Source organism: Idiotropiscis lumnitzeri, chromosome 20 (assembly GCF_059441095.1).
Source record: "Idiotropiscis lumnitzeri isolate Australia: NSW breed Sydney's pygmy pipehorse chromosome 20, RoL_Ilum_1.0, whole genome shotgun sequence".
Lineage (NCBI taxonomy): Eukaryota > Metazoa > Chordata > Actinopteri > Syngnathiformes > Syngnathidae > Idiotropiscis > Idiotropiscis lumnitzeri.
In genome coordinates this window covers 2722408-2746808 of record NC_142410.1, presented here as the reverse complement: position 1 = coordinate 2746808, position 24401 = coordinate 2722408, and the positions used below count along the sequence as shown (strand labels likewise).

Below are 24401 nucleotides of genomic sequence, written 5' to 3'. Positions count from 1 at the left end.
AGAAACGTTTTTTTTCTGGTGAAAATTGATTTAAAATGGACAAATTTAATTGAAAAATCGAAAATGAAGTTTTTTTTTCTGGTGATAATTTAAAATAGACTAATTTAATACTACTGGATTAACTAAAATAACATCACCTATTTTTTTTGCAGACTTGTAACTATTGCTTTAGGTTAGTTTGATCCCGTAGCTGTTTAAACCTCTAGAAAATAATAAAGATTTTTTTAACCCAAATTTATGTATCATTGTTGTTTGTGTTGACTACCTGAATAACCATAAGGGTGTTTTACTTTTGTGTTCATACATCTTAAACTGACCTAAAAAAATCCAGCACATACAACAACAATGTACACAGGACAGGACAGTGCAGGACGGACTGAAATAGATAATTATTTAATTTACAGTTATTTTAGTGTACCCAATTGCTGGATAAAGGTCATTTGACTTACAAAACACAAAGAAAATGATGTCAATCACAAATGAGGTCAAAAGTGACCCCCTTGATAAAAGGATGGTTATGTATGACATGTTTTTTTTCTTCTTAAAACATGCAAATACCAATTCCAGCAACTTAACAATTAATGCAGTGTAAGGCTTTATTATCATAGTTCTTTGTTGAGACAGTGGTATTAAGTTGACAAGATGAATCTACAATGAGTATCAATAATAACAATACAACACATAATGAAATGGGTAGTAAATATAAAGCAATTTATATATGGTATGACATTGTAGTAGTTCAAATAAAAACAGAGGTACACCTCCACTCCCACAAGCACACAAAGAGGCACGAGACGATTCCAAATTGCAAAAGATGAAACAGAAACACAGAAAAAAGCTGGCAATTAGGCATTGATATTTCGCTTAGATGAATTGTAACAGGGTTAACAGTTTGCTTTAAATGCACTTGATACATCACAGTTATCCCGTTTTATTTACTGGGGGATTTTCATAATCCCTGATTTTATCACCAGAATTAAGGAAAAAAAAAAACTGTCCTTCACAACTTCATATTGTGGGTGTCAAATGTGCCTGAGCATGTTTTGAAGCTTGGTTTTGTGTTCAACATGGTAAAAACATTCATTATAGTAAAGCTTTATAATATACATAGGCAATCATGAGCTCCAAAAAGGCATTTAATAACGTAAAAAGTTTTTTTAAGGTTAGTTAGTCAGGTAGGCTGAAAGTGATAGACAAAGCCCTGGCTTCAACATGCTTATTATTACATAGGTTGATGGAATGAAATAATGTCAAAAGATTATTCTTAATGTGAGTGACTATGTGTGGGAACCCTGATGGGACAATCCAAAAGTCACATTACCACTACCAACCTGCGCAGTACGTATGGGGTCAACAGCAAGAACGTCACACACTTTAAGCATTCTGATCGTGTCACATTATTCACATCCAACTCCTACTGAAGGTAAGCAAGGTATGACGCCATAATTGAGAACAAAAAAGCTTATTCATACCTTTAAAAAAAAAGGAATGTGAAAACTAGCACCGTAGGCTCAACTTGAAGTAATTTTTTCCAGAAATATTAATAGATTTCATTGTTTCAAATACAACATGGTTTAACATATGACTAATATTTCCAAGTGTATTCACGTCAGTTATAGTATATAGTGGTGAGCATTCATGTTCTAGTGTACTATGGAATATGGGGGAGCCTCGGTTTGTGTGGACATTTTGAGGTTATGAACAGCGCGCGGCGTAAGGATACGTCGTCACACGACACCAGAAGGCATGCTCAGTTCATTTGATTGTTTTATTTCTTATGAAGTGGCTTCCAAACAAATACTCACTGTCATAACTGTACTACGTCATTAATGTAGGTGAATGACAGACAAATTAAGAAATTAAGTAAAACGAGGTCCCCCTGTACTGTCCGTAATCCAATAAAGACAGCATCATATAGTAGAGTAGTAAAAGCGAATGTGCATGTTTGTTCAATACAGTTTATTCCCGTTTCATAATTTAAACTTCGCCAGGGATGTTTTAGATTCATTAGTTGGCATGATTATGCAAAAAAAAATTTAGGACACTCAATTTTGGTTGAGAAGTATTGTTTGAATCGCCATTGTTGTTTTGTTCGTGGAAGGATTACACACAACTTTTGCAGAGTTACGCACGAGCAAGACACGTTCATTTTTCCGTGCAAATTCGGATTAAATGCAGAGAGAGGATTACCCCTGTTTTGCCACTTGAGTGACTATGGGAACAGAATGCAAATCGTCCTATTGTCCGATTCCAATTCTGATGCGTCTCCGTCATTGTATCATTTCAGTCATCTGCTAACAATAACAAAGTGTGTCACTATTAGATTCAAAGTAGGACTGTTCCGCCTTGGTGGCAGTTTTCACTCTACTTGTTGGTATTCTCATTGTAAGACTAAAGTGTGATTCTAGGTTTTTTTCCTTATAGATAATATATACTGCACTGCGCATATTCATATTTTGTCATCATATTTAAATAGAAATCTGTTTGTAATGAGTCCTGACATCAGGCATGGTGGACTATTGGACTAACCTCAAAGTTCTGAGGTTCTGGTTTCTAATTTCGGCGCCCTTCCTGTGTGGAGTTCGCATATTTTTCACACCGTGCATGGGTTTTCTCTAAGCGCATGCACGTTATCGTAAAGGGGAAGGGACGTCAAAAATGGTCTTGACAATATGTTCTAAGGACCCCCATTCGTTCAAACGCGAGTATTCGAAATAATATTGTGCATGTGGAAATATGAATGACGCAGAAAAATCCACCCATTTTTTTTTATCCATCTCAGGTGACGGCCGTTTTGATTTGTAACGACACTTGCTGTTGATAGAAAATTACATCACCTTGCCTAAGGGCTCAAATACCCAGCTCACTTGTTTTCTGGGTTAGGTCATGTGACATTCGCCAGCTGAATCCTTAGCAGGGTTATGATAGCTTTGGAATTTTTATTTCGTTAGTTTTAATTAGTTCTAAGGGAGGCTTTGTTATTTTTTATGTTTGTACTTTTTTCAAAAACATTTAGTTTGTCAATTTTAGTTTTAGTTATAGTTTTTTTGTTATGCGTTTTACTTTTCTACCTTGAGTACTCAAACACTATTCCTGAAATAACCTTGGTCCTTTGGCACTGGATAAGGCAAAATGGCAGCCCCCTGAGATGGATTAAAAACAGATGGATGTTTCGTCTTAATTCATATTCCACAAACGCAATATTAATCACAATACTGTGCTTAGACTAGTGAAGGCGTATAGAACATCTTACTGTAAAGATTTTTTTTATTTGACTTCCCCTTTGATGGATGACTATAAATTGTCTATAGGTGCTAATGTGAGTTTGATTTGTTGTTGGTTTGTATGTGCCCTGCGATTGAGTGGCATTCTATCCAGGGTCTGACCTGAAAGCAAGCTGGGATAGGCTCCATCACCTGCAAGCCGAATGAGGACAAGCGATTTAGATAATGCATGGATGAGTATGACAGTGTACTACAGTTGGTGGTTCGTGTATGTTTCACAGCGCAGAAGCACTAAACACTGATACTGTACTACAACCGTCCTCTATAGCTAGACACGTCACTATTTACTAGATTTGCCTGATTTGCTAGATTTGCTGGACTTTGTAGATTTGGAAGCTTTAATATCCATCTTGGTCTTCTGGATCCGAGAGAATATCTCCTTGAAGAGAGCCTTGTACTCTGGAGCGTTCTGCCCCAGACGTTTATCCACCGCCTCCACTTGCTTGCCGATCATCTCGATGGCTTCTGGGGTGGAGGGGGACTGGGTAGGGGTGGGTGGAGGTGCAGGGGCGTGGCCCATAGCACAGTCTTTCATGGAAGGGTCTCGGGAAACCGGTCGGGACGTCTGGACGCCCGCATGGCAAAGGCTTTCCTCGTGGCGCCTGCATTTTCCCAAGAGCTCCTCATATTTTTCCAGTAATGCGTGGTACTGCTCATCCACCTCCCTGAGGATGGACATCCCTCTCTTCCTCACGCTGTTGGCGTGAAGTGCATAGCTTCCTCTCCTGCGGCCGGATGCATCCCGGGCGACTATGGCGTTGAGTGCCGTGTCGCTACAGCTTTTCCTCACGGGGTTTGACTCAGGCAGAGCCTCCCCGTCCACACCTTTGCCCCCCTCCGCCTCCTCCCGAACACCACCTCCTGTATCGGCAACTTCTCCCTCTAGGAAGGTATCGGTCTCCGGGGTGCTATTGAGGACAGTCTGGGTCAGGGCTACGCCGTCATCCTCGTTTCCAAGAAGGAAAGTTCGGGTGCGGCGAAGCTGCTGCAACTCCTGCAGCTCCACTTCCAACTCCCACACCCTTGCCTGGCAACTCTCTGCATCCTTGGATAGAAATTGCAAAATAACATAATTAAGATCGTGGCTTGTGGTAACATCAAACAAATAGCACAACACTCACCTGCACACGTGTTTGCAGGCGTGAGAAGTCTGCAAGGAGCAGGTTACATTCCTTCTCGACACCCTCTCGGCGGCCCCGCTCTGTCCGCATAGCCGCTCGCAGAGCTGACACCGCCTCTCTCAGATGCTTGTTCTCCTCCTCGAATGGCTGACGCTTAGGCTCCAAAGTAAAACTTTCAGCCCTGCCCACCACAAACTCATCCTCGTACCTGACACAATTATAAAAACAAGCCATGAAGGCGAGATATTAGGGAGAATTGCTTGCATAGAAACAATTGAGTCTTTGGAGTGGCTTTCTACCTATCAAGTGTGAAATTAAACAAGTAAATATTTCATGTGCCGATTTTTAGGGAGATACTGTTATGGAACAGTGAGGATAATCATTCCACGTTGAAATTAATGGGAATGCTATTAATCCACTCCAGCTCCCCCACAAAATAAAGATGTAATGTGTTTTTAATGAAAACTTGCACTCTATACTTGGGAAAAACACCCAGTAATGGCATAATTAAATACACTGGAATCAGAAGGGGGCGGCGCGGTGGGGCGACTGGTTAGCAAGATGGCATCACAGTGCACAGGTGCAGGGTTCGATTCCAGCTCCCGCCTTCCTGTGTGGAGTTTGCATGTTCTCCCCGTGCCTGTGTGGGTTTTCTTCGGGTACACCGGTTTCCTCTCACATTCCAAAAACATGCGTGGTAGGTTGATTGGAAACTCTAAATTGGCTCTATGTGTGAGTGGGAGCGCATATGGTTGTTCGTCTATCTGTGCCCTGCAATAGGGAACCAGTCCAGGGTGTACCCTGCCTACTGCCTGAAGACAGCTGGGATAGGGTCCAGCACCCACGCATCCCTCATGAGGATAAGCGGCTTAGATAATGGATGGATAAAATCTGAAACATTCTCATTGTGTTGCTTAGAACGTGGCGTGTGAGTCATGACCACTTGGGGACAGTATAAGACTGACAGACGGAATATATTGTACTGTACTAAAGTCTCAGTTCCTCTCTTGGCTTCTCAGTACAGCAGTATTATTAGGTATTCTTCGCTGAGGATAAAGAATATATGCCCGTGAGTCGGTTTGGTGGTTTACCAGGGTTATAAAAAGTCAAGGTATAATAAATGCGAAAACTGCCCGTCACTGGTAATCCAGGACTTCTAAGCAGGGCATGTTGCACTGCAATATGATTGGCTTTGCAGAGATGTATCGTTTTTTTTTTTCCTCCTTCCCATCTGAGCAGAGAAGGAAGGGGTAAGCAGTTACATACACCACACACAGAGGAGGAAGGATGACGAGAGACATTTAGCCAACTAAATGCAGCCTACTTATGCGGATGACTTTTTGTTGATATATTAATGTGCATTGTCCTTAAAGATTATGCCTGGTGCCAGCGGGTGCTCGTTAGCCCCCAAGGACCATGAGTAGCCCAAAAGGCTATTCTAAAAAAAAAAACTCACAAAAATACTCCTTTTATCAACCAGTATACAGTATCTTGGATCTTTGCTCATATTATACTGGCAAGAAAAATGTCCGCTCGAATGGGGAGTGGATGTATAGTAGGGACATTAGCATTTTTGTGTTGTCAGGAATAAATTGTACAATATCCTATCTTCTTTAATTTTTGCCCACCCCTGTTTAAACTTGTCTATTTTTGTTTAACTCCTTTGTCATTGCTCACCAGACAGCAGCGAGCTCTCCATACCTGGGTGCTGTGCAAAGTTCCCTCAAACAAGGGAAGGAGTGGATAGTCTTGCGTCGTTCCCTCTTCTCCCTTTTGACTCTGAGCTGTTCCACAGAGCGCAACTGTTCCACCTGACCTGAAAGGGACTCCACCTGATTCTGCAACGTCTCAATTGTCCCCGTTAACCTGATCCAAAAGACAAGATTAAATTGATTTTAAAGTAGAACCGCGAAACGTTTGAGCAGTGCGAAGATTATACCTCTCTATCTTTTGCTGTGAGGCCTTGCTGTCAATCACGAGTGTTTGGTTGGTGTGTTCAAGCTCTCTTGCAGTACCATCCAGTTGCTCGTACACTTTGGCATGCTGTTCATTCATGTCTCGAAGGACTTCCAGCTGTTTTGACAGGTACTGTACAATAAACACGTTCATCAACAGTTGATTAAAGTACAGAACAGTTAAAGTTATTAACGTATATTCATTGGGGATTTTTTTGTGCGTGTCAGATTCCTGGCCCTGTGATGATGGGCATTATTGGTATATGTATAGGTTCATGGATCAATTAATGTTGTCTAATTTGCCATTTATCTCCTTGCTCGAGTTGTGAAAAAAGCACTAAAACATTTAACAATTAGACATATATAATGTATTGCAAGGTTTAGGGGAGGTTAAACTAAGTTCACCTGTAGAAGTTATAATACATTTTAGGTTCATCCATAAATTTCACCCCAACGTTGAATATCCCTGACAGTGAATGTCATTAACCTGACTCTCTTTCTACCCACTTGAAACAGGCTTCTTCTGGACTCTATTTTCCTTCCAGAAGTGTAACCAAAATGGCAAATACTTACTCCGCTGCACTTAATAAGCGATATTTTGTGATGTAAAACGATGCCATAAAAATAAAACTGACTTTGTCTATGGACTATCCATCCATCAATAATTTTTCTATGCAACTTGTGGCTGAACTGAATTCTATCCCACATGCATAAAAATTCTTTGAGCAGGCAGCGGCAAGTCTAGCGCTACCCATACACAAAAAAAAAGACTGCTCTCAAATAAATGCCCAGTCCCGTCTGCAGTAAAGTCATCAATGCATTAAATTAAATCACTGCCCCGTATTAACTATAAAGTAACATGTGGAGGAGGGTTGTTCTCGCAGTATGTTATGTATCTGATTTGTGTTATGTTTGTTGTTCCCAGCTGGCTTTTACCTGTTTTTCTTGTTTCCCTTAGGGGGCAAAGTGAGCACAGAGGCATGCACCTGGGAGCTATTGTCAATCAGGTCCTAGTCCTAAGCACTGCAAGATGCCGGATTTTATTTATTTAGTACATGTAAGTGTTAAATATTCTGGTCCACACTCGGAAATGCACCATTACGTATTTTGCCATCCGCAAAAAAATCACAAGGAGAAAAAGATGATGATGATGTTGGATGCTGTTTGCATTCTGCCTTTGCTGCAGTTTTTACACCATTTACATTTTTTATCCCGGTTCCTAAAAGCTTTGACATCTTCTCTGTGAAGCGCCATCATGGCATTTCCGTTCTTTTTGTGGTGATTTTGTTAGCGTTTCATATTTCATCATAGTTTTTTTTTCCCTACATGTTTGGTAGCGCCTTTTGTTCCCCAATTTTTGCATTCATCAGTTTAACTTGTGAACTAAAGACAATTAAATCTAATATCAATAAATAAAACAATAATCTAATAAATATAAACTAAGTCAGTTGAGAGGAAAGCACTCAATAATACCACACTCTCCTACCTCAATTTCGTGCACTTGCTCTTCATTGGTAATGTACATCTGCTGCAGCGAATCCTCCAGTTCCTTGTTCCTTTCCAGCAAGGTCTTTCCCAGCTCTGCAGCCAGGTGGAGGTCTATAAATGGAAAAGATTAAGAAGATGTTGAATAAATAATGCATGCACCCAGAAAGGGCACAGAAGGTGAGAGAGGACAAGCGAGATGAAGCATGAGATGATGGCGTATTAATAGAAAGATGAGAAATTCAGGTCGTGAAAAAAGATGGGATATGAAAGTGACAAAAAGGGTTAGGTTAAAAAAAACTGAAGGCATTAAACTCCCAGGGAGAGAAAAAACACTGCGGCAGCTAAATTTTGATGAACTGCAGCTGTCGTTGACAGCATGCATTGTTTTTTTCATAATTTAAATGGGTGTATTTTGGTTTGATGAAACTACCCCAAAGATTATAGCACACTTTTCACATTGTGTTTATTACATTGCTGAAATCACCCCATTTGAGCTCCATACTACTGGCACAATGAGAAGTATAGATTTAGTGACTATGACCAATGGTAGCACCTGTGAAAGACCCCTCAAAACACAAACACACGCCACCACATTCTCGACAACTTCACCACTTATCAGAAGCTAATGCTTTAAGCTAACGCTAATCTGTGTGAAAATGGCTTTGCCAAGCATGTCGGTGTTAGGTGTGGTTGTGATTATTGTGAATTATGACTCACTCACATTTTCATCAATGGGCAGCTTGGCTTGTTGAATTTCACATTAGAAGGGTGGGTAGACATTCCAGTCTATTTGTATACAACCCATTAAAAAGTACAAAGTCAGGTCATAATCTGAAAGGCAATGATGTGGCGACTCTGATCTCACCGAGAGGTCTTTCAAACTACCACATGAGACTGCACTTATGTTCTGCTTATCCCAACACAGCCCGAAAAAGAGCATTTTCGCGACTGCGGTTTTGTTTTAATCAATATTACAGACTTAAATTAATTTATTTTCGTAGCATAGCAGCAAATCAACATTTGACAGAATTCACATATAAATTCAGGACTACTTTGACAGGTTTAAAATCTGATTATTTCTCGACATTTGCTTTTATTTATTTTTTAAATACACAAAATGAAAAATAAAAAGCTGCTTCACATTTTCTAGAACCAAGACCAAGTCAACCAAATAAGGTCTAAACCAAACAAACAAAGCACTTTTAGCATCTCCCCATTTGTAATTCCTTTTTAGCCGCCAGGGAGGCAAACAGCTTTAAGCATAAGTGACTAGAGAAAAGGCCAAAGAGATAGAAGACAAATCAATACTCATAATAGCGTTAGAAAACATTACAATCGATTGCCACACGCGCACACACACACACGCACACACGTGTGTTTGCTCCAGACAAGCCTGGAGCGTAAGCCAATGCAGCTCAAAACGTCACACATTATTGCATCATGCTTAAAGTATTCATTTCCTGCATGTTTTTGCTAATTCCCGTGATTGAATATCTCAATAAAAATAATACGGCACATAACGAATGTTTCCATTCCATGTTGATTACTTCCAAAGACACTATTACTTTGGCACACACCCAAGGGACTGGAATGTGCATAACAAGACACACATTCATTTTGTGCGATAGGTGACGAGTAATTCTGTATATCGGCCCTAATCCGTGCTTGCTCAATGTTAGCACTTAAAGCACTGAAAGAACCTGGGAGGCCTCTCATTTGATTTAAACCAAAGTCCATTCTCAGCTCGTACAATAGCCAAGCATTTGCTTCCTGAAATGCAGCCAGAGGAGATTCTTGGAAAAAAAAAAACAACACAATAGGCCCAAACAAAGATGCATGCTGATGACAAGTCTAACACTTTGTTGTTTTCCTGTTTTAAGAGCTGTAACATGAGCCACGACAACATCAGGAATTCCACGAGCTCACACCATTCCAAGTTTGACAGCTGAGAAATTCACACAAAAGCTTTTAATTCAGTTAGGTATTATTTGCTCATTTGGCTACTTGAGAGAATCAAACTATTAGACGCTTTAATGCTTTCTTGGAGAGACACTATGTAAAAAGGAACCAGTGGATTCAGATTACAAACATTATCCACCTAGCAAAAAACATGGATCTATTCGAGAAAGTTGAAAAAAGATTAAATCTGATGATCGAGGCGCGGGTTAATCGGGATGAAATACTGATCAGCAAGCACCTTTACCAAGTTTCACTCTCCAACTAAATTTGAAACAGACCTCTCCGCACTTCACAACAACAACTGATAAGTGGTTTTGGTCATACTTTAGCATTTGACAAGGTAAGGCAGCTTTTTTATAGAGAATATTTCATACAGAGGGCAACTAAATGTGCTTCACGTGAGCAAAGCCACAATTACAAACAGAACAGTTGACGACATTCAGATGCAACACAGAAAAAACAAAGGTAGATTTCCAAAATTCCCAAAAGAACTTAGAGTAACAATATTTAAAGGGGAAGTCAAGTAAAAAGTGTTCCTTTTAAATAATGTGCGCTACACGACCCCACTAGTCAAAAAACGACATTCTGATTGATATTATATTGATCTGTTGCACAACCCTTGTGAGGATAAGCAGTTCAAATAATAGATGGATGGAATATGAATTAAGCAGCAAAATCCACGTCAGGTAGCGTCCATGTTGCAACTTTTCTGTCGACTGAAAATGACATCACAGTTGCTCAGGGCTTAGGTAACGACCAATCACGGCTGACCAGTTTTCTGAGTTTGGGTTGTGTGACATTGGAAAGCTGAGCCATTATACTCTTGAATAGCACTAAATAACTACAAATATATCACAGTGGCATGCAGGCAGGGCCTTCAACGCCTTCTCTGATGCCCAAACATTATTGAATGCACAGATCTATAATTTACAATTTATATGAAAATAGTCATAATTCATTTCCTATAGTCTTTTGTCTTCATTTCATACGCTTGACATAACTGCCAATGGCTTGATTCCATCACCAAGACTCTCATAGGACACAGCCATTCTATCCAATGTGAGGATTTTTGGCATCTGCTGATAAAGTCATTTTTGTGCAGTGCATGAGCCTATTGCACAGTCTCTGCATCAGCACTAGTTCACCTTCAGGAATATATTATTCTGATGACTTGGCACAGTGACTGAGCATTAAAGAGAGACTACAAATTAGGTAAGTGGAGTTCAGCATCACAGCATGACACATTCTCAATGTTCAACAGCAAATTTGAATCAGAGATGGCTTCATGAGTCCAATGTATTTTTGTAGCACATCTGTTTTTTCAGATATTTTCTTTTTTTTTAATTTGTTTTAAAGTGTGACCTATGAAAGCTTCCACGTCATGCACTGTAATTTATAGCTATGGCGTTTGATAAAAAAAAAAATACACCTGTTGCTGAATCCAAACATTAAAAATATTTCTAAATATAATTGTTATACTATGTTCATAATTATGAAGACCTGGTAAGCTAGAGGAAAATCTGTGCAAAAAATGAATCATTGCATCTGAAAACATTGAGTAAAAATGGGTTGACTAGTTGTCATGGCGAGCAGGAGTCCACGTTATTATTATTATTCTTAGTAGTAGTAGTGAAGGATTCTATTACGATTACTGGCATTATTTTAAACACATGCGGGACAGAATGTCGATAATTAATGTTAGCAGGTTCATATTTACTGAATATTTTAAACATTGATGAAACAAGAAGCATTTATCAAATGAAACTAGAAGCACGGGTCACAAGAATGACTGGGATTGTAGGCCTGATGTTTACTGATTTATTAGATTATTCTCATATGCTAAATTTATATTACTTAGTTTAAATGAGTGAACGTTATTGAAATCTTCAGTAGTAAGAGAAACTTGCACATGTAGCATTTCCATGACCTGCACTCACACTCACAGCACTTCATGGACAAATATGACGAAGCACATCCTCCACATTGGCTGTAGGGATGCAAACATACCAAATTGGGCACTGGAGGACTCACACAGACGCTATCAAAAGAAAAACACATTCCGAAAGACATAACAATTGGAGATCGGAGCACATGCACATACGCATACACACACACAGACATATACATACACCTGCACATACACGTGCACATACACAAGCACAAGCACATACACACACATACACTTGCACACACACACACATGCACACCGACAAGATTACAGAAGAATGCCAGCGGAGGGACGGCCCGCCGGAGAAGGCCAGCCTTGGCGTGCCAGTCTACGGGACCAGATGGGAATCGACCATCATCAACTATCCAGACGATGACTAACCTGGGGAAAACCTTCCCTTGGACGTGGACCCGTGCCGTGGGAGGGAGCGAGGACGACCGATTCAACCTACATTACCCTTGACATAAAAAACTCCTATAAAAACTGAAGCTGGGCTGAAATTGCTGCATTTTTCGACTGTGCTCGCCCGAGTGCAGTTTTCTCGTGAGATTAAGAAAAAGCTGCCCAGATATCTGTCTTTGTACTATTTCCTGAACTCCAGAAATTGAAGAAACTAAATATCTAATCAGTTGTTGAGTCTTTATTTGACCCTTTTCTTCTTGAGCACAAAAAAACGAACACGCATTGGAGAAGGTTTGGCTTTTTAATTTACTAACTACTTCTCATTTCCACGGTGACTCGACTCCAACAGTAGTACTAGTATCATTATTAAGTACACCAAATAAAGTTCATTGTACTTTTTTTTTTACGCGCCTTAAATTATTTGCCTTTAAATGTTGTATTTTAAATATGTGTAGCACGAGGTTGGAATGAAATGTGGTATTGTGAAATGTGCTATATAAATTTATTTGTATTGTATCATATATAAATAAAGCTGCCTGGCCTAGCCTTCAAGAGCAGTCATACAAAACATTTTTTTATTTTTTATTTTGGGTGCATTTTTAAATACGAAAAATGCACACCCTCCCCCCAAAAAACCAGAGCAAATATTGTGCGCCTCTTTCCAGAATAGTGGATGCATTTGCATGGAAAACATGCATTATACTTTACAACCCTGACCAATCGGCTAAACAGGTTCACAATTAAGCAAAATGCAATCACTTCACTGGTTACGAGACCATGAGTAGTTTTTTGTTTAGTTAATTTGATCTAACTCTATATATAAAAAAATAACACAATATAATAAGACTGACCACTTCCAGGTCAGCAAATGCTCTACTTGGCAGACGTTCGGTGCTTTGTTGTGTGGATAAAGAGAAACACACACACTCTACCTGCCATCAAGACATGTTTAAGACTCAAGTCGACAATTTTTTTTTAAATTTGCCAAGAAAGATCCCATTTCTAAAATTCCATTCCAGTCGTGCGCATGAGATGGAGTCTTTATAATGCGGGTGCCAGGGAGAGATGCCACCGGCCGGCTTCCTGTTGGGATGCTGCGGACAAGAAGGAGGATCTTACCCTGCTCCAAGTCCCGCTGGTCGTACCAAGGCTCTTCTTCCTCGGTAACGAATTCGTCCATTGTGCCTGAGCTTAGCATGGATGAAGAGCACGATCCAAACAATGAGGACTTCGACGAGATCCTCCTAGCTGCTTCAAGACATCAAGCCGGAGCTGCCTGGCATTGCACGGTGTTGAGGTTCCTATTTTCTTCCTCTCCTCGCTATTTCCTCCGTCACTCCCTCTCTCTGTCTTCCTCTCGCCCCCCACCGCCCATCCCGTCTGCTGCTGCAGAGACGTGGCAGGGTTGTTGCAAGAGGAGCACTTCCTGTCATTGCGGTAACGCCACTTAAAATTGGAATCATGCTTCGCTTAGTTTTATAAAAATCAGTTTATATGATGAATTACGGTAAGGCGCTAAGAACGTTGTGCGAGAGTCAATTTCAAAATAAAAGCATTTAGGGGACATCGATGCCGTTGAATTAAAGAAAATTCATTGACGTTAAAGGAAAAAAGACCCAAGATGGCCCATTTTCAATAACAAGCTCAATTTATGTATTTTTGTTCTGTCAAGCCCTCTCGCACACCTGTGGGTTGGGCAACTCATGCCAAGAATGTAAAATGATTGGTAAAAAAAAATCAACAAATTTAGATTTTTTTTTTTTTTTTGAGGGGGGTTCTGATAGGTCCATTATGTGCCCTGGCTAGTCCAGGCAAGCCCATTGGTAAAGATGGGCCTGGGACCAAGTAGCTTTTTATATGCCTGGCCGTCTTTTATGGCCACCTGGTTCGTCTGGAGCACCAAGCAGACAATTTTCTGCCCTGTTGACCGATCCTGGAGTCCCGATGAGGTGCCTGGTGGCCTGCCTTCCTTTTTACACACGTCCCAATAAAACAAATGGTGCTGTTTACAACTCGGCATTGCATGGAACTATATTGATCTATGGCTGGAATAAAAGATCAAAATACTCTGTATTAGGTGTGGTAATGGCCATATGTCACCCCTACACGCAAGAGGAATCACATTTGTCTCTGAGGCAACATAATACATGGTTCTGTGGGATCTAGTGTCCTTAAAGGCACTTAGCTTACTACACCTTTGTCAACATTGTATAGACTACCATCAGGTAAATGTTCACATATTTAGAAATTTGAAATTTCAGGTGGCCATTTTGGAAAATGGTTGACATATTAGCCAACGGTGTGATAGCCTTATAGCAGAATCTTTCCTATTGGGCTTATCCTGTTTACACCTAATTTCACATTTTTAATCATCAAATGAGCATTTTTTCCCCACAAATCTTCCTCATTCATATTTTGGTACAACACTGTTTATTAGACTTTTGAACGTCAGCATGCGCAGAGCAAGTGAGATAGAACATGCATATTGGTGATCTATAGACAAATGGCAATGTCTCTGATGTGAGGGCACCCACCAATAACTGCCTGCATCAATTATTGCGTGCAGTCGCCCAAGGCATGAAAGACACTATGACTCATCGTCCCTACTCGCGCATATATTTGAACAAGAAATACACAAATTCAGCTATGGTATTAGCTTTACTGATGAAATCATATCTTTTAGAATAATTCCATAAAAATTACAGCTAGTTGTCACATTGCTATTTAAAATACAGTGGCATGAAAAGCTCCACTGAGTTTTAATGGGATAGATTGATGGAACAAAAAAAGGACGCATTAGAAGTAAATTAAAAGGTGTTTCTATGCATTGGCAGAATTCAGGACACCTGGAGAGCACGGGCACCCTCTGAAGGAGTTGCAACATAGAAAGTTGGCGTTCCACTGTATCGCTCCTAGAGGAACAGAAAGGGCATGCATACACGTACACACACGCAAACACACATACACACAACAGAACACATGATGAGCATCTCAAAGCAGTGAGGTACTGTATTACAATTTCACATAAACATAGAGATTCAGCTGTGCTCATGAAATAAATCTCCATTAAGAGACTATCTCCAGATAGAAAACATGGATGTATGGTGGTTACACGCTGGGGCTAATTTCCTTTCACACCGCAACCTTTGAAAGGTTCATTTTGACCAAGCCAGTTAGATTATCATATTTGTTTTGTATTTGACACATTTAATGCCTGAAAATTCTACTAATCACAGCACGCTGAGTGCTGGCAATTCAAGAGAATTTTGACAGATTTTTCAAGACTCAGAATAGTGTGTTCTACAATGACACTGCTCAAAATCCATCCTGAGCTGCTTTTCCTCACAAGGGTCGCGGGCGTGCTGGAGCCTATCCCAGCTGTCTTTGGGCAGTAGGCGGGGTTACACCCTGAACAAACAGACGGACAACCACTCGCACACACACTCGCACCTAGGGTGAATTTAAAATGTCCCATTAACCTACTCTTTGGAATGTGGGAGGAAACTGGAGCACTCGGAGAAAAGCCATATGGGTGGGGGAGAACGTGCAAACTCCACACAGGAAGGCTGGAACCGGAATCGAACCCTACACCACCAAATTGTGAGGCGGATGTGCTAACCAGTCGTTCACCGTATCGCTTCACTGTTCAATGGTAAATTCTAATCAGAGACGCATTAATGTGACATACTTTACTTTTGATGCTGATTTAAACAAGAATAATTTTTTCTAGGTTTTGAGATTTCTTAATTTTGTTTTGTTTTGAAATTTTATCTATCTAAACAAAGATTGTGCTATACAAATATTACCATGCATTGTAATTTATAGATATGACATAGAAAAAAAATCCACCCCCTGTTGAACCAAACCCTTAAAGGTCACGACACACCAATCCGACGTTGGCCAATTTGGCGGACCGTTGCGTCTGCCTTGACGTCGGCACATCAGGACGGAAAGGTGACAGCAGTACACACACCACAGGAAGCCGACGGTGGCATGGCGGCAACTGCAAAGTACCTTCTGCGCATGCGCTTGAAGTACTACCCCTCTATACCAACAGCTTTAATATTTACAGAGGAAAGCTTCAGAAGCCTTTCCTACTAATTCTGAAAGTGATGACCAACAATTCATCCCTGTGCAACAACAAATGGTGGAACATACTGTATATGCATACCGTAATAAGGTTTACATTTTAGGAATGAAACCTGTGCCTCATTTTTCTGAAAACTTAGGCCCATTACGTTACTGTATTTTGACGATTGTCACCATGGTGGCACTTGAAAAACAACATTTTTTAGGATGTACTTTGAACCACAGCCTTACTTGAATGAGTTCTATTTTTTTTAAATTTATGCTACTATAATTACAGACATTCTTTATGGTAGTGCAATATAATGTCTGTATATAGGTGATTAAAAATTCATATTTACCATACAATATAATTAGATACATACAGTTTACTGACATTATGTCATAATTACTGCATTATTGCATGTGTCCACTGCGTCGATCGCGATTGACCAGCAGTTCGGGGTATTGGTCAATTGTATTGACGAATAGAGTAGCCAGTCCACGTCTATGACTATAAAAAAAAAAAAAAAACACGGTACGATCCTGTAGTAAATTTACCGTAATTTACAGAAATTCAATACAGTGTAGCAAAAGCACAGGAGAATGACTATCACAAAGCGCAAGACAGAAATAGAAAAAGAGAGGCTATTGTAAGCTCATGTGATGTCCCAATATGTCGTGAAAAGTCCCATTATGCTTGAGGCCACAACTGAGAAGTGCTGGTACTCCGTATTTGTGCATACCGGCCCGCTGAAAGAACTGTCTGTCCTCACTCTCTGGGGTTCAAAACCATGAGGTGGCGTCAACGACCGTCTGGCCTGCAGCTAGAGACCTCTCATGAAATAAATGGATCCAGCCAGCGGTGCGTGCGCTACCAAAAAGGTTGACTGCAAGCTTCACTATTTCACCCTTAAGTACAGATGAAATTATAAGTGGGTGGTTCACACAAAGTGTGGCCCAGGAGAGCCCAACAATGAACTTGTTTAAAACTAGTTAAAAATTATATGTGTTTGCAAACCTTCCTGCAGGCTGCTATGAATAAAAATAGTTAACTCAGACGTTTGTTAGCAGGAGATACATACATAGGTGTTTGTATATACACTGTATGTTTGTTATGTTCTTATTTCCATTTTAATTTGATTTTTTTAATTGATTTTTTGACATGTTCAAAATATGCATTATTTACCTGTATGTGAAGTATCGTCGTGTCAATGACCTCGGCCTTCAGCAAAGTTATTGTGCAACCTCCAAATCCGCCTCCTGTCATCCTGCTGCCAAACACGCCCTCCACCTCCATGGCAGCAGACACCAGATCATCCAGGTCCTTACAGCTCACTTCATATAAATCTCTGACAAAAAGGAAAAAGCCATAAAGTAATCACAATTATTCTTTATTGAAGAACATCATTTCAGGCAATGGATGTCGAGTCGGAGGTCCGGGAACACATTTTGTAAGCATTTTACAGGGACAGCAACAAGGTTTATTTCACAGTACCTGAGCGAATTGTGGCTTTCCACCATGACTTTGCCAAAGTCTTGATAGGCACCATTCTTCAAATATTCTGCACCTTTAACAGTCCTGTGAATCTCCCCAATAACATGAGATGCTCTACGATAGGTAACTTCATCCAGTCGATCCCTTGACTCTGAAATGAAGTGGGAAGACAATGTTAGCTTCTTACTGTGCCGGGAAGGAACAAGTGATATGGGATAGTTTTCGTTCTTTCCAAACTGAACTTCCTGATGGAGCCTATCTGTAAAAAAAAATTAAAAGAAACAAAAATAAAAAAAATAGTACACATGATGCCTTTCTACGAGAAGAAAAGCCACATTTGGTGCTGGTTCCTTACAACAATTTGACACGGACTACAATAGAGAAAATGCTACATTGTAGATCAGGGGTACCCATCACGTTGATTGCAATCAACCAGTAGCTCGCCAAGTGGGTTGGTAGCTCGCATGGTATTAACTTAATCACTGCCAGTCCTCACAGTTTTATGCTATTGATATAGCTGAGATGGAAAACAGACAGGACAGTGGCTCTTGAGGTCCAAGTTTGGACACGCCTGATTTAGAATGTTCATGCATGTTTTTGGGATGTGGGAGGAAACCGGAGTACTCACAGAAAATCCACGCAGGCATGGGGAGAACATGCAAACTCCACAAAGGAAGGTCAACCAGTCATTCTCCGTGCCGCCCTGCAACTAACTAGTAATATGAAATATATTTCAATTTGGCAATCCCTCTGTTTGAAATGACCTCCCGCCTAATGTTCAGCGAGGCCTGTCTCTGCCCAGCTATAAAAACTGTCTTAAAAGACATTTTTATTCTTCCGCTTTTGAGTCAGTAAGCGACTCAGCATAGTGTTAGTGTTTTATTGTGTTCACTGATTTTATGTTGTTTCCTGTTGTATGTCTAATTTTTGCTCCGTGTACACACTTTGTATGCGACGGTGGTTGCTTTTAAGAGCACTATGAAAAAAGTTGAATTGAGTAAAGTATTGGTATGACCAGAGCTGGGCACTTGACCCTTTTTTGTCGTTTAGTCCCTCGCCTTCCGGCCGCTATCTCGGAACGGTTTCGGTCTCGACCCTTTGGCCTTACTCATAAAAATTGTCGAAAAAAACGTACGTGCGTGACGCCGCCAGTCGAGAGATGCTAACAGCAGAGGTTTAAACATCATTAGCAGGCTAATTTAGTATTCAAATCCGCTTACGTTATTAAGGGCGTATTACGGTCTTATTCGTCTCCTTCTTATTATTTGTCTTCTTCTTCTCCAACGTGCCCAAAGCAAGTAAGTATGTACGGTTGAGGTATTGTTGCGCTTGTAATGGTATGCCCCAGTAGCAGGTGAGTGGCGCGGGTTATGTGATATCAGAATAAGGAAATACAGGCACGCTTGAACGTACACTGCTGTCTCACGTCTCTTCATACACAAACAGTTGGTAGTGATGCTTTTGATGCATTCTGAGGCAATTTTTGTTGTTTGCCCATTTTGCGAGTTGGTTCATCACACGCCTGAGGGCCGATTCGTGGGCCGGACTAAAATCAACCTCCGTCCTTTGTTAATTGAACACTTTTTTCAAATTTGCCACCCCAGCCCCGAAGATGGCCATCATTCCGGACCGGACTGTTACGCCCCCTGGATGAACTGCCCAGCTCAGGGTATTAGTATTTTCGATACTGCGCCTGTATTTACTTGCCATTGGATCAATCCTAAAATATGCAGTATCTGTCATGGAAGAACCCTAACAGTCCCATATACACCACCACTAGAAAAAAGTATATAAGGAATGAGGAAAGCAGAAAAGATCGGAACAAAGAATGATGATGACTTGACTATATAAAGAGCTGACAAGAATAGTTTGGAAAAAGATAATCAAATTGTTATTCAAACCTTCCAGGTCATTCATGGTTACGTCTCTTAAACTGGGTTTCCCCAAGATGGAGGCAGCCTTCTCACACTGTGCACGTCTCAAGGCATACTCGCTATTTGCCAAAGAATGTTTCACATTGGAGTTGGTGATGAGAAAGGCAAGACCTGGAATTGTCAATGGGACGGGAAAGGACTCCAGTGACCTGCAAATGACAATGGGTCTCAATTGTGTTTTAACCATGAGTAGTAATACACAAAGTTGTACAATAGTCCATCTGCTAATCTTTTGACAATTTATTTTCTAGTTTTAAGACCTATTACTATCTGAATGGGGCTAGATATATAGACTAGTTTTAAAAATTGTAGCCAAGCAAATTGTGCTTACACTCTTGGCAGATTTATTTATATTTTTTGCTTAAAAAAAATCAATTTGAGTAAATTTAGAATGATTTTTTTTGCACTGTGGTAATTGTAGGTCATCCAGAAGAATTTGGATTTTTGCTACTTTTAGCAATTTAGACCTAAACAAGGCTCATATTTTGTTAAGCTTTTTTTGTTGAGCTTTATTTTTTGCTTCCTCGAGCGATGCAAAGACCCGTTCCCAGTTGTCGTGACTGACACGCACACCGAGACAGTAATCGCGCTCACATTGAACCAATGTTCTCCTGGCGAGGCAAAAATAGCGGAGGGGGGCGTGGCCATATTCTTCATGAAAGTAGGCTTTTTTTTCAAGTCGTCACTTATTTCCTAATTTCTCCAAAATTAATGGATAAAAAAAGAAAATGATAACTAATTTTAGCTTGCTGATTAAAAAATATATAAACTGAGCTTGTAAGTGAAAAATGGGCCATCTGTGCTGGATAATTCCTTTAACAGAGGGGCATCAATAATTTTGTCCACTTGTGCAATTTGTGAGAACATTCTATTACAGTTCAATCAACATATATTAATCTTGCAGGTGAAAATTTATCAAATCTAGAGGTGTTTGTGCTTGAAGAGTGCGCCTGAAATGTACCATACCTGCAGTCAATAAGCAACGCGTGCCCTTCCATCCCAAGAACTGACACAAGCTGATCCATGATGCCACAAGGCACACCAGCATGAGTGTGCTCCGCCTGCTGACATGCAATTGCTTTGGATACTTTGTCTCTATCATCTAATGAAAAATTAGAGCATACTGAATAGTAAAAAAAAAAAAGTTCCTGTGACATATTCTACAATCCTCTGCATGTATGTTCAAAGGCCTCCTCAGCACTGTTTATTATTTATCACAAATCCTGTCCATTATCCTTCACAAATGTAGCTTAGTCCTGTATTTAGATGACTTTAACTTGTCAATAATCCATCAGACTCCTTTGCAGTTGATTTTTATAAATGTTCTTAAGGGGATTAATTTCACTCGACATATGTCTCAGTCCATCCATATCAAAAGGTTGTACATTGGACCTTATCATCACCTTAGGATTGTCAACACACATCACAGTTTTTGCACATTTTGACATTGTAAATGCCGGTCTCAGTCACGGAGCAGAAGGGGCGCCTATCAGTGACATGCCTCTATTAGTATTAGTGATTAGGTCAAACCATACCCGTGAACAAACAGCTGTTTAATACATAAAACGGCCACTCAAAAATGATTTTCCTCTCATCGCTTTGGCGCCCCTTTTAGCGTGGCGCCCCTATGCGCCACATATGCCACATACATACTTTTTGCGCCACTGGTTCTTTGCGATTATATGAGGTTGCATTGTGCTGTGTTGATTTTAAAAACCTTTTGAGAACACTGAACAAAAACAGCATCATCTTAATATTTGTTAATATAGTGTGACTGTTGACCTCTGACCTGGCTTGAGTTGCTGCAGAAATGTGTAAAACGCCACTTCCAAAGAGGCCGAGCTCGAGAGACCTGCTCCCAGGGTCACACTGGAGACCACAACAGCACTGAAACCTGGGAGAGGGTGAGCTAAAAAGAAGAAGAGGGTCAAAGATTCTGTCATAAGAACACAAGTGGAGCCTATTATGAGTGTGTCAATCCCTTCTGTATTTTGAACATTTTCGGTTTCTGTGATGACTGCGACTTTATTTTCCTCTATTTTTTTTCCAGTTCTGTCTCTGTGATTATGCTCCGGGGTAATCATTTCCCCTTGACAAGTCACAGTACTTGGAAACCTGAACACGGATACAGCCCTCTCCACGCCCAAATCCATCCATATATGGTCAATGCAAAGCAAAAAGGAAAATGAATGAGTCAGGCTGGGCGATGCTTTGTGAGGGGTGAATCTTGGCAACAAAGCTTATCACCGCGATGGAAACATGTAAGGGAATATTGTTTTGTGGCCTTGGCAGCATAAAAAAATACAATACTCATGAAAGGCAGGCCATCGACCCTCCAGCCTTATTAAAAAAAAATGTCCGCTCCCCCAACCCATTCCAGTCTAATTAAAAGTTTGCAGCTACAGGTTCTTTCTGTGTTTTTTTAATGCCCCGGTTGCTCTTGGAATTGAGAAAAGCTTGAACCCTGTGCACCATCGAGGAACTTCAGGACTTCCGCAGATGATACATCAAACGGCACTCGATTTACGCTCCTTGATGCTCTTTAATGTGCGTTTTTGGTTTTTAAATTTACTCTTGCAATGATTTTCGGAACAAATATTTGAGCAAATTAACTTAAAACGTCTAATTTTGGAATTGTATGTGCACCAAAATATAGATTTTTGCTCGGTTTTGTATTTTTCATGTTTCATTGAGAAGTGTCTTGTTTAATTCTGCTTGATATTGATTAAAATATACAGTGAACCCTCGCTACTTCGCGGTTCACCTTTCGCGGGTTCAGTGCTTCGCGGGTCTAAAAAATATTCGGGGGCATTGTAGTTTCGCCGAGCGGCACGACGGGGCGCTGGAGCGGTTAGACGGCCGGCGTGCGCCGAAGAAGAGCGTGGGCGAAGAGGAGAGTGGACGAAGAAGAGCACGTTCCCCCGGGCACGATTTGGGGCGACGTTTCGCGCGGTTCGGACCGTACCAGAGCTCCGGCCAGCGTGCGTGTCCGTTAAGCCGAAGAGGAACACCTTCCGCCCGGGCACTAGCGGGGCGACATTTCGCTCCGTTCGGGATCGTGCGAGAGCTCCGGAGGAGACCGGCCGGCGTGCGTGGCAGTTAAGCCGAAGAGGAACAACTTCCGCCCGGGCACTAGCGGGGCGACATTTCGCTCCGTTCGGGACCGTGCGAGAGCTCCGGAGGAGACCGGCCGGCGTGCGTGGCAGTTAAGCCGAAGAGGAACAACTTCCGCCCGGGCACTAGCGGGGCGACATTTCGCTCCGTTCGGGACCGTGCGAGAGCTCCGGAGGAGACCGGCCGGCGTGCGTGGCAGTTAAGCCGAAGAGGAACAACTTCCGCCCGGGCACTAGCGGGGCGACATTTCGCTCCGTTCGGGACCGTGCGAGAGCTCCGGAGGAGACCGGCCGGCGTGCGTGGTAGTTAAGCCGAAGAGGAACAACTTCTGCCCGGGCATGAGCGGAGCGTGAGGCTGTCAGTTATGAATGAATAAATGAATAAATAAATAAATGAAGAATGCCACCTTTCATTTCACAGGGCACACCGGACGGCGTACCAGCAGGTAAAAGTCGAAGTAATTAAATAAATACAAAAAGAAGTAATTGAATAAATACAAAAATAATGGCTGGGGAATAAAAAAATAAGTTTTAATAATAATTTTTTTTTTTGTTATAACATGAATTATAATATTTTATTTTATTTTATTTGTTTTTTTTTTTAAGCATTTTTGAAGGTGCGCCGCTACTTCGCACTTTTTTTTTAAGCATTTTTGAAGGTGCGCCGCTACTTCGCGGCTTTTCAGTTTTCGCGGGTGGTCTCGGTCCCCATTAACCGCGATAACCGAGGTTTCACTGTAAATCAATTGGATGGGTGCATGGATTACTGAGTTTAGTTGCACGGCTCATAGAAAAATCATTACAATACATGTTTTGTCCTAGTGAAGTTGCCGTAGTTAGCGATCACTATAGTCGAACCTTTGCGCATGCGCGACTCACATCGTGCAGGTGTCACAAATCATATATGGACAGCCCGATCACATTTAGTACACGCACAGCGGCGAGAGAACAACTTTCTGGTCTGGTCGCGTTCAATGTTTTGAAGAGCGAGGAGTGGTGCTATTGAGAGGCCAGAATGTTAAAGATTTTTCCGTGAATTGGCCCTATAGGTTTTTGTGTGTGTATTTTACCTCTGTAGTGATGTATAACGCCTCTAACATAGTTGGCCCAGTGTGGTAACCCTGGAGACAGTGCGAATCCCTCATTTGGCAGCTCGGCAGAAAATGGGAATCCCTTCTTTGGCAATTTCAAGTTTACCTTCTTTGGCTCATCGGCGTGCTCGCTCGCAGTGACAATAACAGCCTCTGAATCAGATGAAGCACTTCCAACCACCACAGTGACCAGGGGTAATGCCTGGCCCACACACGCAATTTTGGTCACACAATAATTTCGGTCCCTGTCATTAAGGTAGTAGCTACGAAATCTTTTACCATTGGAAGTACGTAGCCTTGGTTGTAGTCCGTGTGCTCCCCGATCAGGTTGACTCTTCCGGGAGCACACGCTGCAAATTTAGGAGCCTCATCGCCAAACATTTGTTTGAACAAACAAGTGGCCTCTGAAATAAGCTGACCCAAACTTGGTACCGGAGTAGCCATCTAGTTGAAGTTAGTTTTAGAAGTGGGAGGGGACAAATTATGTAGAGACTTCAAAGTAAGTCCAGGATATCCAGGAAGTACAATAATATTGTGACGCGC

The 24401-nt window shown here is 41.1% G+C and overlaps 2 protein-coding genes across 2 annotated transcripts; both read right to left on the bottom strand.

Moving 5' to 3' along the window:
• Nucleotides 1-582: 582 nt before the first annotated feature.
• On the bottom strand, nucleotides 583-13575 carry LOC148317108 (cerebellar degeneration-related protein 2-like). Its single transcript, XM_088285117.1, has 6 exons — nucleotides 13277-13575; nucleotides 7847-7959; nucleotides 6345-6493; nucleotides 6107-6271; nucleotides 4406-4613; nucleotides 583-4329 (listed from the first exon to the last, which is right to left on the bottom strand). The coding sequence occupies exons 1-6, from the start codon at nucleotides 13353-13355 to the stop codon at nucleotides 3565-3567; spliced, it is 1479 nt and encodes a 492-aa protein (XP_088141243.1). The 5' UTR covers nucleotides 13356-13575; the 3' UTR covers nucleotides 583-3564.
• A 995-nt stretch (nucleotides 13576-14570) lies between these two features.
• galk1 (galactokinase 1) lies at nucleotides 14571-24401 on the bottom strand. Its single transcript, XM_088285311.1, has 8 exons — nucleotides 24138-24401; nucleotides 23838-24060; nucleotides 21444-21563; nucleotides 20621-20756; nucleotides 19622-19803; nucleotides 17721-17871; nucleotides 17412-17574; nucleotides 14571-15069 (listed from the first exon to the last, which is right to left on the bottom strand). The coding sequence occupies exons 1-8, from the start codon at nucleotides 24300-24302 to the stop codon at nucleotides 14995-14997; spliced, it is 1215 nt and encodes a 404-aa protein (XP_088141437.1). The 5' UTR covers nucleotides 24303-24401; the 3' UTR covers nucleotides 14571-14994.

Excerpts from the sequence above, each read along its gene's own strand:
- LOC148317108 (XM_088285117.1), bottom strand. The coding sequence starts at position 13,355 with ATGCTAAGCTCAGGCACAATGGACGAATTCGTTACCGAGGAAGAAGAG. Across the intron at positions 6,494-7,846 it reads AGCAAGTGCACGAAATTGAG|TACCTGTCAAAACAGCTGGA; the intron begins GTAGGAGAGTGT and ends TTTATTGTACAG. Across the intron at positions 4,614-6,106 it reads GAACTTTGCACAGCACCCAG|GTACGAGGATGAGTTTGTGG; the intron begins GTATGGAGAGCT and ends TAATTGTGTCAG.
- galk1 (XM_088285311.1), bottom strand. The coding sequence starts at position 24,302 with ATGGCTACTCCGGTACCAAGTTTGGGTCAGCTTATTTCAGAGGCCACT. Across the intron at positions 24,061-24,137 it reads AAGGCTACGTACTTCCAATG|GCATTACCCCTGGTCACTGT; the intron begins GTAAAAGATTTC and ends TGTGTGGGCCAG. Across the intron at positions 17,575-17,720 it reads GAAAGCCACAATTCGCTCAG|AGATTTATATGAAGTGAGCT; the intron begins GTACTGTGAAAT and ends CCTTTTTGTCAG.